General features: G+C 40.5%; 1 protein-coding gene across 5 annotated transcripts in view; it reads left to right on the top strand.

Annotated features, from left to right (window-relative positions):
• LOC134530282 (C-Maf-inducing protein-like) overlaps window positions 1–22,968 on the top strand; it is a 344,834-nt gene that overhangs the window by 291,769 nt on the left and 30,097 nt on the right. For 4 of the 5 annotated variants that reach the window (XM_063364992.1, XM_063364990.1, XM_063364993.1 and 1 more), the window contains exons 5-6: window positions 15,097–15,186; window positions 17,539–17,727. In XM_063364992.1, the coding sequence (XP_063221062.1) occupies window positions 15,097–15,186; window positions 17,539–17,727 (279 nt within the window). The remainder of the gene's footprint in view (window positions 1–15,096; window positions 15,187–17,538; window positions 17,728–22,968) is intronic. The other variant, XM_063364991.1, reaches the window with a different exon arrangement.

The following is a 22,968-nucleotide window of genomic DNA, read 5'->3' as shown; positions in this document are numbered from 1 at the left end:
GGCATTCTGGTTTTTAGCGTAAGCGCCATATTTCCACGATTCTTGGACACACCAAGTGGCCTAAGTGCCAATAATGGTATTTACACCACTTTGTCAGTCCAAATTTGTCTTATATTGGTGAATACATCATGCTAAATTATTTCCCGAGTAGTTAATGTTTAATTAAGAGTGTAATGTATGTGACAATTTTCATTTTGTGAGTGGTTTGTGTCAGTATAATTAAGTTCGAGAAATGCAATCTAACGAGTTCTTACTTCTTAGATTATAAAATATTCTCTGAAGTCATTAGAATCAAGACTATAAAGTTCTTTGACTCTGGACAACCAGTCAAATGGAAAGAAATCCGTGAAGTTTTTGTGACAAAAGAGGATATGAACTGCATATACATCAAAAATAGTCACACTGATGCTACCTTCGAGAGGCTGTCTCTCAAACTTCAAGCTTTGGACTGCATGAAACATGATGTTTCCAAACTCAATTCTAGTCCTCCACCTTTGGCCTACGAAAAATACAAGGACTTGGTCACACTGTGTTGGCCCCAACCCAGTGATTCGTAATCCTGTTTGTCAGCAGTTCTACAAAGGATTATCACACCTTGGACAACACCCAAATATTGCAAAAAAAAAAAAAAAAAAACACACATAACTTTTTTTTTCCAGTTTGGTGCTGCAAAAGTGGTGACAAAAACTAGTGCTACAGTTATGTGTTAATATGACATTTCACATATAGTGTACACATTGCTTAACTATGTTGGTTTGTATTCTTCTGTATAAAAATCGTTAATTCAAAGAAAATACATATTGACATAACTGCCAAAATTGATACAATACCTTAACCTTAAGGACCATCGAACTGGCGTATCTCCATTTAGGCCAATTTACAAAAAAAAATGGCGTCAGCTATAAAACTTTTAATCATATTTTAGGAAGGAGCACCAATCATACTATTTTAATGAGTCATTTCTTTGCGCACAGCTCTATAAAATATTGCTCCAGCTCAGTGAGTTTGGTACCAATTTTCTTTAAAGTGTTCTACTGAAAAATTGTCCTTATGGCGCTTACGACACTACGTCGGTCTAACGACGATATGACAGTTATTGAGCAGAAACTAAACAGCAATATCGTTAATCATTACGATACAGCGGGAATTTCCCATTATTCAAACCTTTTGGAATATTTAATATTCAACGTTTACAACACTAACATAAATTTAATTATGATGCTTGTGTGAAGTTGCATTGCTATAGCAACACTTGTTAAAAAAAAAAGGGGGGGGGGGGGGTTCACTAATTCGATTCAAGAACAGCAGAAATGTGCATATTGCATTAATATGTGAGCGAACAAAAATGCTCTTTTTTGACATGACGACGTCTAATAAATCGATGAACGCCGGCTGCACGCACAAAAAAGTGTCCCGTTACTGTCCCGTTATGCTCATTGTACGCTTGCGCCGCATCTATCTCTCTTCCACTCGATTGGAACAATAATCGATTTGACTTTTTCGAGGAACATTAAACTTGAAACACTCCCATTCGTTTCCTACTTTTCCTATCATCGTCCTATCCTTAACAGAATAACACACATTGGAAGAAGTTAAATAGCAAACATGTATAAAAGTTATAGTTAAAATAATCTCTTCGTTAAAGTAATAAACTTATTTGAATTAATGAGTACAAATAAAAGTAAATTTATCAATTAAATTGTAGATTTCATTTCACTCCTTCTTTGTATCAATACAAAATAGTGATAATTCAATAAAAATGATTTAGTTTTATTCATAAAAGTATGCAATCATTTCATCAATGTTTTGTTATGACGTTGTCACTTTAAACTATCGTCCGTCAACCGAATTACAGACAACCACTTTTTTAAAAAATATATATATTTCTTGTAGGCTGAATATATTTTTTTTAGAAATTAAAAATAATAATATTAGTTTATCTAACCACGAGTCACTTGTAATTTTGTTTCCTCGATAAAGCTGCATAATGCTTGAGCAAAATTAAAAGGGAATGGCCTGATTTCGCGAAGGGCTCTCCGTGCTACAGCAGGGAGCAGTAAAGCGAAGGTGATATACGTGCTTGCTTTTATCTTCCTTCCCCCTGCTGCTTCTCCGTCGCAAGCGACCCGCCCCGTCGCGACCTGGTGACCTGGATTGTGCAGTGCAGACCGCAGGCCTCGCGCCCTATAGCTCCCGCCCTGACACCCAATCTCAGACACCATCGTCACTCCCTGTCACCGCCTGGTGAGCCGGTCACAGCTGAAAGGCACAAAGCCACGCTAGAAACCGTTGCACCGCCTCCCCAAGTAACGGCCATTCGTACATATTTTCAGGATCTAGGCTTTCGATTTACGCAGTTCGAACAGCCAACTAGATTTTTATACATTTGTTGACGTGACAACGTCTAATAAATCGATGAACGCCGGCTGCACGCACGAAAAAGGATGACTCATTGTCCCGATAAGCTCATTGTACGCTTGCGCCGCATCTATCTCTCTTACAGTCGATTGGAACAACCATCGATTTGACTTTCTCGAGGCACATTTAACTTGAAACACTCCCATTCGTTTCCTACTTTTCCTATCATCGTTCTATCCTTAACAGAATAACACAGATTGGAAGAAGTTAAATAGCAAACATGTATAAAAGTTATAGTTAAAATAATCACTTCGTTAAAGTAATAAACATATTTGAATTAATGAGTGCAAATAAAAGTAAATTTATCAATTAACTTGTAGATTTCATTTCACTCCTTCGTTGTATCCGTACCAAATAGTGATAATTCAAAAAAAATGATTCAATTTTATTCATAAAAGTATGCAATAATTTCATCAATGTTTTCTTAGGACGTCACGGTAAACTATCGTCCGTAAATCGAGTTTACTGACAAACAATATTTTTTCTTACAGCCTACCTTAATTCAAATGAAACTTCCTAAATAAAGCATAAAATAAATCGATTACTTATTTTTCATTACTCCGGTGATTCTCAGATTTTAATTAACATACCATTATGTTTTTTTTTTGCTGTGATCCATTTGCAAAAAAAAAAAAATAACACGTAAGCATCGAAATAGGCAAAACCAATGAGTAACTTAAGATTTTCCGTCGTGTTATCACTTAAGTCACGTATTTCACAATTCTTAAAACAACCGAAATTCTCATTTTGGCGATTTAGAACATGTATGTACACAGTGTGCATTTGAGAGAGATCTTGTCTTCCTTAGCTGTAATCGTAAACATCACTGTGCTTAAAGACGTTATTTGGAAAGTTTTGCTTGCCGCCTCACTTTCTGTGGGTATATCTACTCTGTTGCAGTTCATTTGTTTAATGTTTCTGTGCTGACAGCGTAGCCAACCCGAAACTCACCTAACTTTGCAAGGCCGCAGGAATAAACTCATCATTCATCTATGCTCTGATGGCGTCGAGTCGAGTACTTTGTACTTTAATTTTGACGTTGATCGTCTTTCGAATGTACATGCATGTTCTGACTTCGTGTTGTGTTACATTTGACCTAAACAAGTTACACATAAATAAAATGAACTCGAAGTTCAATGTAGCATTTATCCGAGATAAGTAATACACAATTTACTGAAACAAATAAACCACAATTCACAAAGTGACTCAACCAGCAGTGCCAACATTGGCAGGCGTCTATACTAGCATGTAAGAGAATGAGAGGAGAAAACAAAAAAAACGCGAGTGATAAGGCTTGATAAGGCTGACCTTTGTACGTGTAGCAAATGCGCTTTCGGCGATATAAAGCCCATCAGCAATTTACGTTAAGCCTATGTTCATACATTTTTTTACGATCTTTGACGGATTCTTGTAATGGAAGTTTATCACTCGTAGGTAAATTTTGGACCGCTTTTGTCATCGCAGAAACACTAGGCATCTTTTCACTTCACTATGACACATTTATAAATTTTAAGTTATATTGTATGGGCAATTAGAATTAGTAGTATAGGAATGACGGTCCGGAAACAGGCCTCAGGCGGTGGAGCCGAGAGCCGGCTCCGCCATATTGGATTGTGACGTCACGGCGGCCATCTTGGATGGTTGTGACCTTGACCTTTGACCTTGACCTTGAATTTGATCCTCAAAAATCGCCAAAATCCGCCAAAATTGGGCAAAATTTGCCCAAAATTCCTCAAAAATCGCCAAAATTTCCATTTCTGTGGAAAAAAGTTCCGCCAAAAAATCTCAAAAAATTCCACAAATTAAAAATTTCTCTTTTCGAGGGAAAAATTTCCCGTTTCGAGGGAAAAATCCCCGTTTTTAGTCCTTAAAAATCCCAGCGGCTGAAAATTCCTAAAACTGGCTTAAGCATCCTTAACTCAAGCCTCAGTTAAGCCATTTCTAGGAATAAGGATACCATGACCGCCATCTTGGATTATGTCGCCACCGTTGCAATTTTAGTTACGGTCGCCATCTTTAAAATCTTCATTTACTATCCGATTTTAATGAATTTTTTTTAAAAAATTATAAAAAAATTCAAATAATAAAATTTTAATAAAACATATTTAAAAAGCATACATTAACGACACGGAGCTCGGAGTCCGCGGTTCGAACCCGGTGGGTGCAAAAAAAATTAAAAATGACGACAGATCCTTCCCCCTAGGTGGCTGCTGGCAGACTGACCCCCAACACTTTTACCAATGCACATATACCATCAGGTAGTATGACGTCATGTCCGCCATCTTGTCTTCGATGCTGGAAGCCAACATCATTGTATCGTCGGCTAGAGTGCGCCGATGACATGTTAGTTTAATTCGTATCCGCTAGAGTGCAGTTATAATTTATTACTGTGACACCCGCCATCTTGTCATTTGGCCGCCATCTTGAAAATCCGTAATTATTTAGCTAGAAATTCGGGAAAAGTTCCAAAATTCATTAAATAAATCACTCATTAATTTACATATTGATTCGATCGATTCCCGTCCTCGGTTCGATACCCGATCGTTGCAATAATGTTTAATCTTATGTAAAAAAATAATTTAAATAAACCATGTTCAACATTCGTAAAGAGACTCTAAATCCTCTACGACCACCATCCTATCAGACATCAAGACCACCATATTGGAAATGTGTAATTTTAATGCTAGAGATCCGGGAAAAAGTTCAGAAATCATTAAATAAATTTCCGATCAATATACTGATTAATTAGATCGACTAAGGTCCTTGGTACGATCTAGGATGATGCAAAAAAAAATTAAATATAACATCAATTTAACATAAAAGTAACAGGTTCGAGGAATTAAACACCGCAAGTTCTTTTACAAACATAATATTTATTACATAATTTCTATTCTACTACAGGATCACTTACGAAAGCCAGCAATCTTATAATCATTTAGTTCCGCAGCGGTGTGAAATGACTAATTCTTAGCTCCAATCGGTTTATACTAGACAGAGTCCAGCCAGAACCTTTACAGACATAGTCCACCTCTTCTTGACAGAGTTTCTGGATACCGTTTTTAACAGTTTGCTTCACATCGTTAGAACTGTAAATTACTGCAGCCGATGTCTTGAATGCACACTTCTTCACTTTGTCATCGAACGGATATGGCTTTCCATATATACAGTCCAACCACAAGTTATATTTCAAAGGTCCGTTTGTTGCTACATCATCAGTAAGCTGATTGATTATCTTCTGTCTGATATCGTCAAGAAAATTACAACTGTCCTTCGACTCACCGAACGTATTTAGATAATAGTAGTCTTTCAACGTTCCACGAAATGCAGACTGCGCCAAGTAGAAGCCATTTCGTTCACTTGTAATGCTCCGAACACAGTCTTAGGTTTATTTTCATGTTCAGACGTCATAGCAATCGGTTGCTGCACACCAGTTTTTTTGGTTGTACGCTTCCGTGTCTCCAATCTAAAGCGAGGAGTCGAATATCTGCAGGTAATTCAGCAGTCGGCGCACGGACTTCACCTTTACAGTTTTTCACATGTCGTTGCAAATTATCAATTCGAGTAAACCATTTAAGGCACTCATCACAGCGAAACGTCATGCGAGAAGGATTCTTCTTGAATTTTCTCCGCTCATGTCTTCGTGCATCATGGAAAAATGCGAACGACGTATCACAGTAGCTGCAAGGATACCGTGCTGATGTAGACGAACCTTTCAGACCCGATCCAGATATGGACGTTGCAACAGTAGTACCATTTCCAGGCATACTCTTATGAACATCGATGCATCGCTGTTGCACCGAAACCTTTACTTTCTGCCGCACAGCAGGACCTTTACATGCCTTCATGTGCGTTTTCATATTATCTTTTCTGGCAAACTGCTTATGACATTTCTCACAAACAAACATTTTACGATATAGGTTCTTGACACATTCGCTCCTCTCGTGTCGCCGAGCATTGCTGTTGTTTGAGAAAATCTTGTCGCAGTAACAGCACCGATGTTCGCTAGTTGTCAAATCAGCATCCATTGAAGTCTCCATCGAGGTCGTATCGTCGATCGTCGTGGTTTCCTGCACATCCAGCTCAGTAGTTATTAAGCTATCTTCTGCTGGTGGTATCACATCTATTGAAATCTCCTCCAATGTTGACGTCGTCGTCGTTGCCAACGAGATCTGCTCCACCATTGTCGTCGCTGACGTCAAGGTTCCCGTAGACGATGGTACAACGTCCATCGAGTTCGACGTTAAAGTCGGTAAAGATGCCATCGAGTTCTCAAGAACAGGTAATTACGCGACTTATGCACCAGATGAAATAATCTAGGTGATCCTTACACCGTCGACGACAGTAACAAACTGACCGACCTGCTGTCTAGGACTCGCTTATATACATGCACCGGATGGAATAATACGCTAGTCAAATCAAGAATCATTTACAATAATACTAGAGTCAAAACAACATAAAAAATAGAAGGACCAACAACGAAAAGGCAGCACATTCGGAAGCACCGACAACGAAAAGGCAGCACATTTGGAAGCACCGACAACGAAAAGGCAGCACATTTGGAAGCACCGACAACGAAAAGGCAGCACATTTGGAAGCACCGACAACGAAAAGGCAGCACATTTGGAAGCACCGACAACGAAAAGACAGCACCGACAACGAAAAGGCAGCACATTTGGAAGCACCGACAACGAAAAGGCAGCACCGACAACGAAAAGGCAGCACATTTGGAAGCACCGACAACGAAAAGACAGCACCGACAACGAAAAGGCAGCACATTTGGAAGCACCGACAACGAAAAGGCAGCACCGACAACGAAAAGGCAGCACATTTGGAAGCACCGACAACGAAAAGGCAGCACCGACAACGAAAAGGCAGCACATTTGGAAGCACCGACAAAGAAAAGGCAGCACCGACAACGAAAAGGCAGCACATATGGAAGCACCGACAACGAAAAGGCCGCACCGCCAACGAAAAGGAAGCACATTTGGAAGCACCGACAACGAAAAGGTCGCACCGCCAACGAAAAGGAAGCACATTTGGAAGCACCGACAAAGAAAAGGCAGCACCGCCAACGAAAAGGAAGCACATTTGGAAGCACCGACAAAGAAAAGGCAGCACCGCCAACGAAAAGGAAGCACATTTGGAAGCACCGACAACGAAAAGGCAGCACCATCGACGAAAAGGAAGCACATTAATTTGTCATTGACTCCAATATTCATTGGCTCCAATATTCATTAGCTCCAATATTCATTGGCTCCAATATTCATTGACTCCAATATCCATGAGCTCCAATATCAATTGGCTCGAATTGCTCCAAAAGGTTCCATCAGCCTTTTGGCTCCAACAGTTTTTTGGCTCCGATAGTCATTGGCTCCAATAGTCTTTGGCTACAATATTCATTGGCTCCAATAATCATTGACTGCAATATTCATTGGTTCCAATAATCATTGGCTCCAATATTCATTGGCGCCAATATTCAATGGCACCAATATTCATTGACTCCAATATTCATTGGCTCCATCAGTCATTGACAACTACAGTCTTTCGGTCCCAAAAGTCTTTTGGCTCCAAATATATTAGGCTAGAATTCTTCGAGTCTAAGAGACTATGAGACCACATGGTTACAGAACTACGTGACTACGAATCTTCAAGTTTACGAGACTGCGAGGCTACAGAGCTACAAAGCCTCTAGTACACAGGTTTACGTGACTGCGAGGATACAGGACTACCAGTCTGCATGAGTACTTGACTACGAATCTACTCGTCTACAAGGCTACAATTACAGCATCTGTTTTCGTCAGAATTTTCTCTTTTGCTCCAACTGCACCACCAGCATTATGTTATAAGATTACAAGGCCGCCTGCTTACGTAGCTTCAAGTCTACGAGGATACTTGGATACGTAGCTTCAATTCTACGAGGTCCTAAGACTTCATGACTACGCGACTTCGAGCCATGAGGTTACAATAGCACTATTCAGTGGTGAGAGTTAATTTATTTCTTGCAAAGGTACTTGCTGCAAGCAGTTCCGCTTTTCAACATCAGATGACGTCATGTTTTGCTTGCAGGTAAAATAATATTTATTTATTTTATGCGGGATGCGGGTTGTTCACTATCGGTCGCATAAGAAGAATGGCATCGATAGTCTTCAAGGAGAAGGAAGTTCGTCCTTCCTGCTAGTGCTTCTCAGATTTCTCACGGTCCGCCATCTTGGATTGCGACATCACGGCTGCCATTTTGGATGGGTGTGACTTTGGCCTTTGACCGAAACCGCAGGAATGATCGCAAGCACACGGATTAACCATCATAATATTGATAAGAATAATCAGGAGCACACGGAGAAAACCATCATAATATTGGCAAGAATAATCAGGAGCACACGGAGAAAAACGACACATGTTTTCTTTGATATCATAAAATTACAGGAAAAAAATATTTAAAAATAAAAATAAATTAATAAAAAAATTTAAAATAAAAACAAAAAATACATAAAATTCTGGCTTGTACTAGAACTCTATCTTTGCTCAACAATGATAAGTTTACAAGCTAGCAGAATCAGTTTATGTATTTTTTGTTTTTATTTTAAATTTTTTTATTAATTTATTTTTATTTTTAAATATTTTTTTCCTGTAATTTTATGATATCAAAGAAAACATGTGTCGTTTTTCTCCGTGTGCTCCTGATTATTCTTGCCAATATTATGATGGTTTTCTCCGTGTGCTCCTGATTATTCTTATCAATATTATGATGGTTAATCCGTGTGCTTGCGATCATTCCTGCGGTTTCGGTCAAAGGCCAAAGTCACACCCATCCAAGATGGCAGCCGTGATGTCGCAATCCAAGATGGCGGACCGTGAGAAATCTGAGAAGCACTAGCAGGAAGGACGAACTTCCTTCTCCTTGAAGACTATCGATGCCATTCTTCTTATGCGACCGATAGTGAACAACCCGCATCCCGCATAAAATAAATAAATATTATTTTACCTGCAAGCAAAACATGACGTCATCTGATGTTGAAAAGCGGAACTGCTTGCAGCAAGTACCTTTGCATGAAATAAATTAACTCTCACCACTGAATAGTACTATTGTAGTCAGTTAGAGACATAAAGTTTCGTAGCCATGCGGTCAATTAGTCATGCATTCTCGTAACCATGCGTTCTGGAAGCTTCGTAGTCCTATAGCCTCGCGATGACGTAACCTTGAAGACTTGCAATCGCATAGTCTCGTAACCTCATGGTTCGTAGTCTAGTAGTCATGATGTATTGGAGCCTCGTAGACTTGAAGCTACGTAAGCAAGTAGCTTTGTAATCTTATAACATAATGCCAATGGTGTAGATGTAGCAAAAGAGAAAATTCCATCGAAGACAGATGTGTCAATTGGAGCCTTGCAGACGAGTAGCTTCGTAGTCAAGAACTCATGCAGACTTGTATTCCTGTATCCACGCAGTCACGTAAACTCGTTTTCTAGAGGCTTCGTAGCTCTGTAGCCTCGCAGTCTCGTAAACATGAAGATTCGTAGTCACGTAATCTCGTAACCTCATGGCTCGAAGTCGCGTAGTCATGAAGTCTTAGGACCTCGTAGAATTGAAGCTACGTATCCAAGTATCCTCGTAGACTTGAAGCTACGTAAGCAGGCGGCCTTGTAATCTTATAACATAATGCTGGTGGTGCAGTTGGAGCAAAAGAGAAAATTCTGACGAAAACAGATGCTGTAATTGTAGCCTTGTAGACGAGTAGCTTCGTAGTCAAGTACTCATGCAGACTGGTAGTCCTGTATCCTCGCAGTCACGTAAACCTGTGTACTAGAGGCTTTGTAGCTCTGTAGCCTCGCAGTCTCGTAAACTTGAAGATTCGTAGTCACGTAGTTCTGTAACCATGTGGTCTCATAGTCTCTTAGACTCGAAGAATTCTAGCCTAATATATTTGGAGCCAAAAGACTTTTGGGACCGAAAGACTGTAGTTGTCAATGACTGATGGAGCCAATGAATATTGGAGTCAATGAATATTGGAGCCATTGAATATTGGCGCCAATGAATATTGGAGCCAATGATTATTGGAACCAATGAATATTGCAGTCAATGATTATTGGAGCCAATGAATATTGTAGCCAAAGACTATTGGAGCCAATGACTATCGGAGCCAAAAAACTGTTGGAGCCAAAAGGCTGATGGAACCTTTTGGAGCAATTCGAGCCAATTGATATTGGAGCTCATGGATATTAGAGTCAATGAATATTGGAGCCAATGAATATTGGAGCTAATGAATATTGGAGCCAATGAATATTGGAGTCAATGACAAATTAATGTGCTTCCTTTTCGTCGATGGTGCTGCCTTTTCGTTGTCGGTGCTTCCAAATGTGCTTCCTTTTCGTTGGCGGTGCTGCCTTTTCTTTGTCGGTGCTTCCAAATGTGCTTCCTTTTCGTTGGCGGTGCTGCCTTTTCTTTGTCGGTGCTTCCAAATGTGCTTCCTTTTCGTTGGCGGTGCGACCTTTTCGTTGTCGGTGCTTCCAAATGTGCTTCCTTTTCGTTGGCGGTGCGGCCTTTTCGTTGTCGGTGCTTCCATATGTGCTGCCTTTTCGTTGTCGGTGCTGCCTTTTCTTTGTCGGTGCTTCCAAATGTGCTGCCTTTTCGTTGTCGGTGCTGCCTTTTCGTTGTCGGTGCTTCCAAATGTGCTGCCTTTTCGTTGTCGGTGCTGCCTTTTCGTTGTCGGTGCTTCCAAATGTGCTGCCTTTTCGTTGTCGGTGCTGTCTTTTCGTTGTCGGTGCTTCCAAATGTGCTGCCTTTTCGTTGTCGGTGCTGCCTTTTCGTTGTCGGTGCTTCCAAATGTGCTGCCTTTTCGTTGTCGGTGCTGTCTTTTCGTTGTCGGTGCTTCCAAATGTGCTGCCTTTTCGTTGTCGGTGCTTCCAAATGTGCTGCCTTTTCGTTGTCGGTGCTTCCAAATGTGCTGCCTTTTCGTTGTCGGTGCTTCCAAATGTGCTGCCTTTTCGTTGTCGGTGCTTCCGAATGTGCTGCCTTTTCGTTGTTGGTCCTTCTATTTTTTATGTTGTTTTGACTCTAGTATTATTGTAAATGATTCTTGATTTGACTAGCGTATTATTCCATCCGGTGCATGTATATAAGCGAGTCCTAGACAGCAGGTCGGTCAGTTTGTTACTGTCGTCGACGGTGTAAGGATCACCTAGATTATTTCATCTGGTGCATAAGTCGCGTAATTACCTGTTCTTGAGAACTCGATGGCATCTTTACCGACTTTAACGTCGAACTCGATGGACGTTGTACCATCGTCTACGGGAACCTTGACGTCAGCGACGACAATGGTGGAGCAGATCTCGTTGGCAACGACGACGACGTCAACATTGGAGGAGATTTCAATAGATGTGATACCACCAGCAGAAGATAGCTTAATAACTACTGAGCTGGATGTGCAGGAAACCACGACGATCGACGATACGACCTCGATGGAGACTTCAATGGATGCTGATTTGACAACTAGCGAACATCGGTGCTGTTACTGCGACAAGATTTTCTCAAACAACAGCAATGCTCGGCGACACGAGAGGAGCGAATGTGTCAAGAACCTATATCGTAAAATGTTTGTTTGTGAGAAATGTCATAAGCAGTTTGCCAGAAAAGATAATATGAAAACGCACATGAAGGCATGTAAAGGTCCTGCTGTGCGGCAGAAAGTAAAGGTTTCGGTGCAACAGCGATGCATCGATGTTCATAAGAGTATGCCTGGAAATGGTACTACTGTTGCAACGTCCATATCTGGATCGGGTCTGAAAGGTTCGTCTACATCAGCACGGTATCCTTGCAGCTACTGTGATACGTCGTTCGCATTTTTCCATGATGCACGAAGACATGAGCGGAGAAAATTCAAGAAGAATCCTTCTCGCATGACGTTTCGCTGTGATGAGTGCCTTAAATGGTTTACTCGAATTGATAATTTGCAACGACATGTGAAAAACTGTAAAGGTGAAGTCCGTGCGCCGACTGCTGAATTACCTGCATATATTCGACTCCTCGCTTTAGATTGGAGACACGGAAGCGTACAACCAAAAAAACTGGTGTGCAGCAACCGATTGCTATGACGTCTGAACATGAAAATAAACCTAAGACTGTGTTCGGAGCATTACAAGTGAACGAAATGGCTTCTACTTGGCGCAGTCTGCATTTCGTGGAACGTTGAAAGACTACTATTATCTAAATACGTTCGGTGAGTCGAAGGACAGTTGTAATTTTCTTGACGATATCAGACAGAAGATAATCAATCAGCTTACTGATGATGTAGCAACAAACGGACCTTTGAAATATAACTTGTGGTTGGACTGTATATATGGAAAGCCATATCCGTTCGATGACAAAGTGAAGAAGTGTGCATTCAAGACATCGGCTGCAGTAATTTACAGTTCTAACGATGTGAAGCAAACTGTTAAAAACGGTATCCAGAAACTCTGTCAAGAAGAGGTGGACTATGTCTGTAAAGGTTCTGGCTGGACTCTGTCTAGTATAAACCGATTGGAGCTAAGAATTAGTCATTTCACACCGCTGCGGAACTAAATGATTATAAGATTGCTGGCTTTCGTAAGTGATCCTGTAGTAGAATAGAAATTATGTAATAAATATTATGTTTGTAAAAGAACTTGCGGTGTTTAATTCCTCGAACCTGTTACTTTTATGTTAAATTGATGTTATATTTAATTTTTTTTTGCATCATCCTAGATCGTACCAAGGACCTTAGTCGATCTAATTAATCAGTATATTGATCGGAAATTTATTTAATGATTTCTGAACTTTTTCCCGGATCTCTAGCATTAAAATTACACATTTCCAATATGGTGGTCTTGATGTCTGATAGGATGGTGGTCGTAGAGGATTTAGAGTCTCTTTACGAATGTTGAACATGGTTTATTTAAATTATTTTTTTACATAAGATTAAACATTATTGCAACGATCGGGTATCGAACCGAGGACGGGAATCGATCGAATCAATATGTAAATTAATGAGTGATTTATTTAATGAATTTTGGAACTTTTCCCGAATTTCTAGCTAAATAATTACGGATTTTCAAGATGGCGGCCAAATGACAAGATGGCGGGTGTCACAGTAATAAATTATAACTGCACTCTAGCGGATACGAATTAAACTAACATGTCATCGGCGCACTCTAGCCGACGATACAATGATGTTGGCTTCCAGCATCGAAGACAAGATGGCGGACATGACGTCATACTACCTGATGGTATATGTGCATTGGTAAAAGTGTTGGGGGTCAGTCTGCCAGCAGCCACCTAGGGGGAAGGATCTGTCGTCATTTTTAATTTTTTTTGCACCCACCGGGTTCGAACCGCGGACTCCGAGCTCCGTGTCGTTAATGTATGCTTTTTAAATATTTTTTATTAAAATTTTATTATTTGAATTTTTTTATAATTTTTTAAAAAAAATTCATTAAAATCGGATAGTAAATGAAGATTTTAAAGATGGCGACCGTAACTAAAATTGCAACGGTGGCGACATAATCCAAGATGGCGGTCATGGTATCCTTATTCCTAGAAATGGCTTAACTGAGGCTTGAGTTAAGGATGCTTAAGCCAGTTTTAGGAATTTTCAGCCGCTGGGATTTTTAAGGACTAAAAACGGGGATTTTTCCCTCGAAACGGGAAATTTTTCCCTCGAAAAGAGAAATTTTTAATTTGTGGAATTTTTTGAGATTTTTTGGCGGAACTTTTTTCCACAGAAATGGAAATTTTGGCGATTTTTGAGGAATTTTGGGCAAATTTTGCCCAATTTTGGCGATTTTTGAGGATCAAATTCAAGGTCAAGGTCAAAGGTCAAGGTCACAACCATCCAAGATGGCCGCCGTGACGTCACAATCCAATATGGCGGAGCCGGCTCTCGGCTCCACCGCCTGAGGCCTGTTTCCGGACCGTCATTCCTATACTACTAGAATTACTGGGAAAAATAAGAAAATTTAAAAAAAAAACCTGTTAATTGTCGGGGAACTTCGGTGGCCTTGATGACTGAGGTGTCATGTTCATGTGCCAGGGTTAGACATCCTTGATCCTTGGTAACTGAGTGCTTCGGAGCTCACTTTAATTGCATAGTTCATCTGCACGTACCCTTGCAACCCTTCAGTAATAACACAAACATAGGCGCGCACTATTTTACCGTAAGCGTGTTAGCGTGGCGTGCGAAACACTTGTCGCCTGCACGCACGAGGTCGCCTGATGGTTGTAAAGGCGAAGGTGCAGTTCCTCCAGCTGCGAAGATGGACCTTGTGAGTTTGTAGGGGTAGTCGCCTATTGGGGAAACCTAGTATAGACTAATTGGTGCGTTGGATAGAGTTTCGTCTTTTTTACAATGGTTCGGTCATTGACTCACAGCTAGCCATTAGCTTATGTGAGCATTGACACGTGAGTTTCTTTACACCTGATTCCAGCTTTCGTTTAAAACTACTCAATGCAATGCAGTAATTTATCGAACTACCAAAGGTAGAAAGACTATAAGATTTGAGATTTTATAACCCCCAACAATGAACCTGCTGCGTCCGCCATTACGCCTTTGCTGAAAGATATATTGGCAAGTTGATGGTTACGTGTTTGTTACGAACACGTGTCACTGCGCAGATTGCTCGCGCATCCAGGCGTCGCTGACGCGCCTCTTCCCTGGACTGTTCGCAGGGCTTGATCGACTTCGCCACCTCCACCCCCTTGCAGGACGAGTGCGTCACCAGTGTGCCTATCGAGATTGTCTCCAAGCTGCTCGCGGACGTAAGTACGGCATTCGCCATTCCCACAGCCTTACTAATATTATAAATGCGAAAGTGTGTTCGTTGGTTTGGCCTTTCAAGTAACACGGAGCAACGGATCGACGTGATTTTTTGAGCACAGAGATAGTTCGTGGGCCGGAGAGTGGCATAGGCTACTTTTCATCCCGGTAAAAATACCGTTCTTGTGGTACAGATCTGGAGCGTAATTCTGTAATGTTAAAATGTGCTATCGCATTGTTGAAACTTTATTTGTATCCATGGTAACGGGCTTTTGCATTGTTTATACCTTCTACGTCTCCATGGAAACGGGCATTGCATCGGTTGCGTGCAGTTCGTGTTGGTTTTGTCGAAATTAATATTCGTACTCAATTTTGACTTTCTTTTGTTACTGTGTTTGTTAAGTGTTTTAATGCCTCGCAAACGTAGATAAAGTATTTCGAGGGTTTCATCCCAAGCACAAGCAAAAAGATTGGTTAAACTGCTAGGAGAGTAATTACATTTCAAATAATTTCAGGAAGATTAGATCCATTGTCCTTGACATCGCCCCCTGAATTCTAATTAGAATGTGTTTTTTTTCTTTCAAGTATATGTCACGTCAGACAGACTTGAAACTCGGCAGTGATGTTACTTATATTGCATAGCCGTTAACTGAGAACGAGGTTTTACGAAAATCAGCTCAAAATCATCCCAAGTGTGGTTTAGCCCGGGCAACGCCTGGTATTCCAGCTAGTAAATAAATTAAATAGCGTCTCACGGCTTTGTTGACCTCGCGAACGCTTGTCGGACCCACCGGGGTTAACTCCTGCACATATGAACCAACACGGACACTATCATTGGCCTGTGGGTTTTCTCAGGGTACTGCCACCTTCCCATCACCCTCTCTCCCTCCACCGGCCCGCATGCCACAGAAAGGAACCGTGTTGTTTTTATCGTCAGATCACTCGTCTCCTACAAAGGCGACCCGTGTTCGGTTTGGGGGGGGGGGGGGGGGGAACTCACACACATATTTATACACCTATATAAATGTTAAAAGCCCTAAAAAATAATAATATTGCAGGGTTCCTACTCCACACGCAAACGAAAAAATTCCTGGTTTCCTCATACAGATTTTATACACATTTTGACCATTAGTTGTATACATACTTTGGAGGATAGCATTCAAACATATAGTTTATGAAAACCTTTTTTTTTTTTGTTAATTAAAGGCAGAACATAAATTTATTTTTTGTCAAGTTTGCGATATTTTTAGCACAATTATTAAGACATAAACTTATAGTTAAAAAAAAACTTTTATTGCTGAATGAATTAAAAATTAAAAAAAAATTAAATGCAAATGTAAGTTTTTTGTCCAACAGCCAAATAATGCACCACAACTCTGTATAACTAAAAACGCCCCCCCCCCCCCTTAAACACCCCTACTTCAGGTGAATTCCTAGGGAAGCCTACGATGTACATTCTGTATTGCACAGACCCGAAAAAAAGCCCGAATATCTACCTTCGGCCAACGTCGGCATCAAAATGATTTGACAGTATTTTTAATGTAGCTATACTAACCTAACATAACCAACCATCCACAATTTTGTAAAGTAATAAACAAAAAAACAAAAACTGACGAAGTTGGCCGAAGGTATAGATATTCGGGCTTGTTCGGGTCTGTGCGATACGGAATGTACATCATAGGCTCTTCGAATTCCTACACAGCCTCTGTTGCATTGTTGCGACCGTGTGTTGGCCCCCCTGCTACAAGAGACAAGTGAATTCCTACACTGCCTTTGTTGCATTGTTGCGACCGTGTGTTGGCCCCCCCTGCTACAAGAGACAAGTGAATTCCTACACTGCCTTTGTTGCATTGTTGCGACCGTGTGTTGGCCCCCCTGCTACAAAAGACAAGTGAATTCCTACACAGCCTTTGTTGCATTGTTGCGACCTTGTGTTGCCCCCCCCCCCCCTGCTACAAGAGACAAGTGAATTCCTACACAGCCTTTGTTGCATTGTTGCGACCGTGTGTTGGCTCCCCTGCTACAAGAGACAAGTGAATTCCTACACAGCCTTTGTTGCATTGTTGCGACCGTGTGTTGGCCCCCCCTGCTACAAGAGACAAGTGAATTCCTACACAGCCTTTGTTGCATTGTTGCGACCGTGTGTTGGTCCCCCTGCTACAAGAGACAAGTGAATTCCTACACTGCCTTTGTTGCATTGTTGCGACCGTGTGTTAGCCCCCCTGCTACAAGAGACAAGTGAATTCCTACACTGCCTTTGTTGCATTGTTGCGACCGTGTGTTGGCCCCCCTGCTACAAGAGACAAGTGAATTCCTACACAGCCTTTGTTGCATTGTTGCGACCGTGTCGGCAGGAGCAGTGGTGGGGCAGCCTGGCGGCCAGCTCGGACGTGATAGCGACGGTGGCGCCGCAGCTGGAGAACACGCCGCCCTCGCCGGACATGTGCCGCTTCTTCTGCCGGCACTGCGTCGCGCACCCCAGGTCGCCCGTGGTCGCCGACGAGCTCACGCCCATCGTGCACCGCATCCTCAAGCACAACGTGGTGAGTCGTGAGCGCAGCGCTCCCCGACCACCGACCTTCCTCATACCGTCATACACGTACCTTTGAAGTCGCGAGTGGATAGGATTTACTCTACGTTTTTTCAGGAGCGTATGAGGAGCAGCTTGGGAACTTCACCGCTGCAGTGCGCTGCCGTAACGCCCTGTATCGTCTTACGCTGTTATTTACACGTTAGAGCGCAGCACTGTCGCCCGCTGTCATTTCCCCGAACCCCCCCACACACACATCATTCTCTGCAGCTCAAGGTCGTTCAACGGGAGGGGGAAGGGGTGTTTGGAAGAGTTCGACACTTGTCCGCTAGGGACCACCACAAGTCGATGCCCTAGAGATGGTGGCGATTGCGGCGGCGAATTAACCAACTACCTCAAAACCGTATTAGAAATTTTAACCTGGGCTGGCGACTTCTATACAGTATATATATTCAAAGCACGTACCCAGGGTGTCCACAACGAAAAAATATTTCGTACCAACTTAGGCGAGAAAAAAGTACTAGATTTGAAAGAAAAAAATGTACTAAATTATAATTTGTTATGGTTTTAAACAATTTAGGAAGTTATTATGACATTGCAATGCTCGAACTTAAATATCACAACACACACACACACACATACATTCCATAGTTTTTAAAATTAATTACCCTTAATAATAAAACATATTGGAGTTACTTAATATGATTATATTAAAGAAAAAAATGTACTAGATTTGAACGTAAATGTACTAGACCACTAAAAAAAGTACTAGATCTAGTACGAAAGTACTAACTGTGGACACCCTGCACGTACCTTTAGACCTGATCGTAGGGATGGCAACGATATAGCGGCCATGTCGATATTTCGGGTTCAAAATATCGACAATTTGGTATTAATATTTTAGTGCAAATATTTTTTTTGATATTGATCTTTTGTTACGATAATATTGAATTTGAATGTAAAAACTATTTATTAAAATATATGTAAATAAATTTGGTTAAAAAAATGGTAGACAGAAGGCTTTGGAAAGAACAAATTATTCATTATTCTCTTTTCTGCATGTTTGTTAGCTTCTTTTTCGCTTAACATCATCATAAGTCTATAATAATCTATGAATATTAAATAAAAATTTTGAATAAAATAACTATACATACATATAGAAAAGGTATTATTGAATAATAATAATAATAATAATAATAATAATAAATGTTTTATTCACTTATGCTAGAAAGAGCGCAGTGGCGTAGCGTGCCATCTCGGCGCCTGGGGCGGGAGACCCATTTTGCCGCCCCCATTCTATAGGTGCTTAGTTAAAATTAAATTTCATATGCAATGAGGTACCTTTTATTGAAGTTAAAATAGGATGAGCGGTTTTACAAGCGGATTCTACGGGCCTTATGAGCAGCGAAGTCAGAAATAACTTTGTCAAAATCAATATTGACAGCCAATTCTTGTTCAATCGACAATATAGCCAAGTTTGATAGTCTAGCGGAGCTCATAGTAGATCTGAGGTAATTTTTTATTAGCTACAACTTTGAAAAACTTCTCTTACAACTTGCAACACTAATCGCCAAAGTCAAATATATACGAATCAAGATGACTATATTTGGAACCAAAATTCCGAGATTCAGTTATTAAATGAACTGGAGGAGCTCCAGTGGTCCTTTACCACTTATATCTTCCTCTGATTCAGAACAGGCAACAACAACAAACTGCTGAAGACGCTTCCGCTCCATCTGAAACTCGTCCTTGTCGATGTCTTCTAATACATGGGAAAGATCACACTCGAACTTGCTGTCCAAAAGTTTCGCTGGCATCAAAAATCCGAACTTGTCCGATATTTCTTGAATTTGCTGGAATCGAGTCGTCATTTCTTGAATGATCTTGTCGAATGATGCGATAATCTCTCGACGGATTTCCTGTTCGTGAAACAAAGCTGTATCTTCAGAAGATTCATCGCCATGCATGCGTTTTTTCTTGTGAATTCTTCTCGTTTTGAGTTCGATTCCGAGTTTTTCGCAGAGAGTCTTAGCAAAGTCAATTGCTTCTTGCACGAAACGGTCTCTACTTTCCACTAAGAGGGTTTTCAAAGCGCAGAGTTTCTGAGCACACTTATCCACACTTAGTCCTCATTGCTGCAGGTAAATCTGTGCGTCATCTACTTCAGATAGCACTGCAGCCCATAAGCCAAGAAAAGTTAGGAAGTTAAATGACTGCATGGCTGTCAGGAGAAGACTGGCTCCCGATCTTGTTTCGGAAGTTTGAGATGAATCTGTTAATTGTTCCAGTACCTCAAGAACTACCTCAAACTTATTTTTAAGCATCTTGACAGCTACATGTTGGTAATCGCTGCGCTAGACGGCGTGCGAGCAGAACAGCTGATTGTGTGACGTCAGGTGAGACGGGCGAGCGGAGTCGCCTGGTAGGCCCAGGCGGGCGCGCACGTGAAGTAAAACGCGGGTTGGCCATGGTGATGGTTCCACATCGAAGTAACTGTATACGAGTGTTCCTTTTTGAATATGAACGGGGTTCATATATATATATATAATTTAGAACGCTTTGGTACGATGAACGCGATTGGTTGGTGAGGCGTGTGTGAATATCGCGAGGATTTTCCAAGGATGAATTATGTGCGCCGAAATAAACTCCAAGACGGTATGGCGAAGGATTCGTCATATCCGTACAATTACCTGCAGCTACGGTAACGTATAATGGCAAGGGTTTGCCATTAAAAACACTCGTGAGCAAACGAGTGTATTTGGTGACCAGACATCACGACGTCAAAAAGCCAGTAAGTGCCAGCCGTGCCACTGCCCCGTTGACCCCTTTGACCCCTGGTGCGAAACTATAATTTGTGGATTTTTGGGATTTAAATTAACGGACTAATAAAACTGAAACTGGGATTTTACGTTCAGCGTGTTTCACCCAATCCCTGCCAGACCTAGAAGAAAAAAGGCGTCGACCGTTAGAAAATGACTTAACTGAGAAGGGCTTGTAAACCCATAATTTGTAATTTGCTAAATTTTTGGTATATTTATTTGCATGTTAAGTTGTGTCAATTTTTTGCTAGATTTCGCCTATGTTAATTGGTATTTACAGCGGTGATACGCCCGGTGCGTATCTATTTTTGTATTTGTATTTGTATTAATATGTTCTTATATATTTTTAATGCCTTTTTGGAAATTATATTTAATTTTCGGAGCTCCGAAGTATATGATCAAATTATAATTTTTTGGGGGAATGGTTAAAGTATTTTTTTAGTGTTATTATATAGCTATTTTTTATAAGTAGTAATAGGTTATGTATTTTATGATGGATGCACCGATTTGTGATGAAACGATTTTATGATAGATATATTTATTAAATGTTGTCATTTAAATTTTGCGTCTTTTTAACTTGCTGCCTCCTCTCACTGTTCGCGACCTTATTAGTATTTTTAAGCCTGATATTAGTTTGGGTTTTAAAATTTTTTTGGATTTACCTGCGCTCGCGGTACGGGGCAATATAGGAGTTTTACTGTGTCCCGGTTTGCGGAAGTTGTTTGGTTTGCCATGGGTTGAGGTCAAACTTTACAGTACAATGCGTAGTACTAAATTCAAAGAGAGGCATCGACACGGGCCGACGCGTGAAACAAAAGATTTTGTATGAGTAATGAACATAATAAGGAGTGCGGCTCAACTCGGCTCGCGCGCGCCGGGCGGCGCGGCGTGATGCGATGTTGCCGTTCGTATGTAAACAAACAAACGTTATAAAGAGCTCTGTCAGTGATTTCGCAGTTTTTCTTTTAAATAAATATTAAAAAATATTTGGTGCGCAAAATTGTAGATAAAAATGGAACATTATAGTGTGTCTGACACATGTAATGAATGAATCATAGATCAGATCTCAACCCGCTTCACCGGTGACCCGCCCCCGCGGGTTGCCGCCCGGGGCGGGCCGCCCCCTCCGCCCCACCCACGCTACGCCACTGAAAGAGCGATGATTTAGAGTGATTCTTGGCTACTGCCACAAGGCCATCATTGACTTGTGATTAACCAACAAGACTGCCGAAATCAGCTAGCATACATATTGACATGTGTATTTATTTATGAATACTACATGTAGATAGTACTCCAACAAATATGTGCTCTTGTTAAAATTATTGAATGTTGAGTAGGTAGTCACTTTTATGAACAACATATTTAAATCCAACTGTAATGAAAAGTTAAATGCTTACTGCGTTGAAACTCATACATACGAAGTGACGCAAGATTTTATAACTCTCGTGCATACGAAGTTATGAAAGATATAACTTCAACGAGGCTTGAACTGCTCTCCCAGTGTTGGGCCCCAAACATTTTCTGTTGTGCATCTCGTGCAGGAAGTCTTCATTCATACTTATTCTATGTATTAACCTTGACCTAAGGTATATAGGGCTTGCCCTGAGATGCATCCAAACTCCAGTGTTAAGGGCGTGCCTCCCATTTCAGGTCATATTTTTTTATTTATATTAATCACTGATCAACTTTTAGACTTTTTCAATTGTTTAACTTTCACGAAATGAAAAATATATACAGGGGAAACTTTTTGCATAATTAGCTGCCAAATTGTTAACGTTTTTGGGTTGTACAAATAAGGAGAAATTAATTTATTTCAGAACTGAAACTTTTTAGGTTTAACTGCAATGACACTAGCTACTTCATGATATGGTTTGCATTTCTATCACAAAAACTCATGTCATGTTTATTGGCTGTCAATATTGTAACAAATTTGAGAATTTTGAAATGCCAGGTAAAATTAATTAATGTTTTCTGAAAGAAATTCAAACCATTTCTTGAAGTAGCCAGTGGCATTGCAATTAAATCTAAAAAGTTTCAGTTCTGCTATAAATTAAACTCTCATTATTTGTACAACCCAAAAACGTTAAAAATGTAACTTTGGCAGCTAATTATGCAAAAAATGTTTGCACTGTATATGTTTTTCATTTCGTGAAAGTTAAACAATTGAAAAATTCTACAAGTTTATCTGTAATTACTGTATATATAAAAATTTTACCTGAAATGGGAGACACCCCCTTAAGACAAATACGAGCCTAACTGCTCATGTAACTGTTTCTATATTCCGCTTATCATTGTTCTTTACTTTTACAATTTTTTATTTTATGCATGTGTACAACAATGTTTTTATACATTTATCTTGTAGGTACTCACATACCGTCATCCAAAGTTCCTCTTTTCATAATCTGAATAAACTTAAATTTCTTTTAATTATCATA

This window comes from Bacillus rossius, chromosome 3, assembly GCF_032445375.1.
Source record: "Bacillus rossius redtenbacheri isolate Brsri chromosome 3, Brsri_v3, whole genome shotgun sequence".
Taxonomy (NCBI): Eukaryota; Metazoa; Arthropoda; class Insecta; order Phasmatodea; family Bacillidae; genus Bacillus; species Bacillus rossius.
This window is presented reverse-complemented; position numbering and strand designations above follow the sequence as displayed.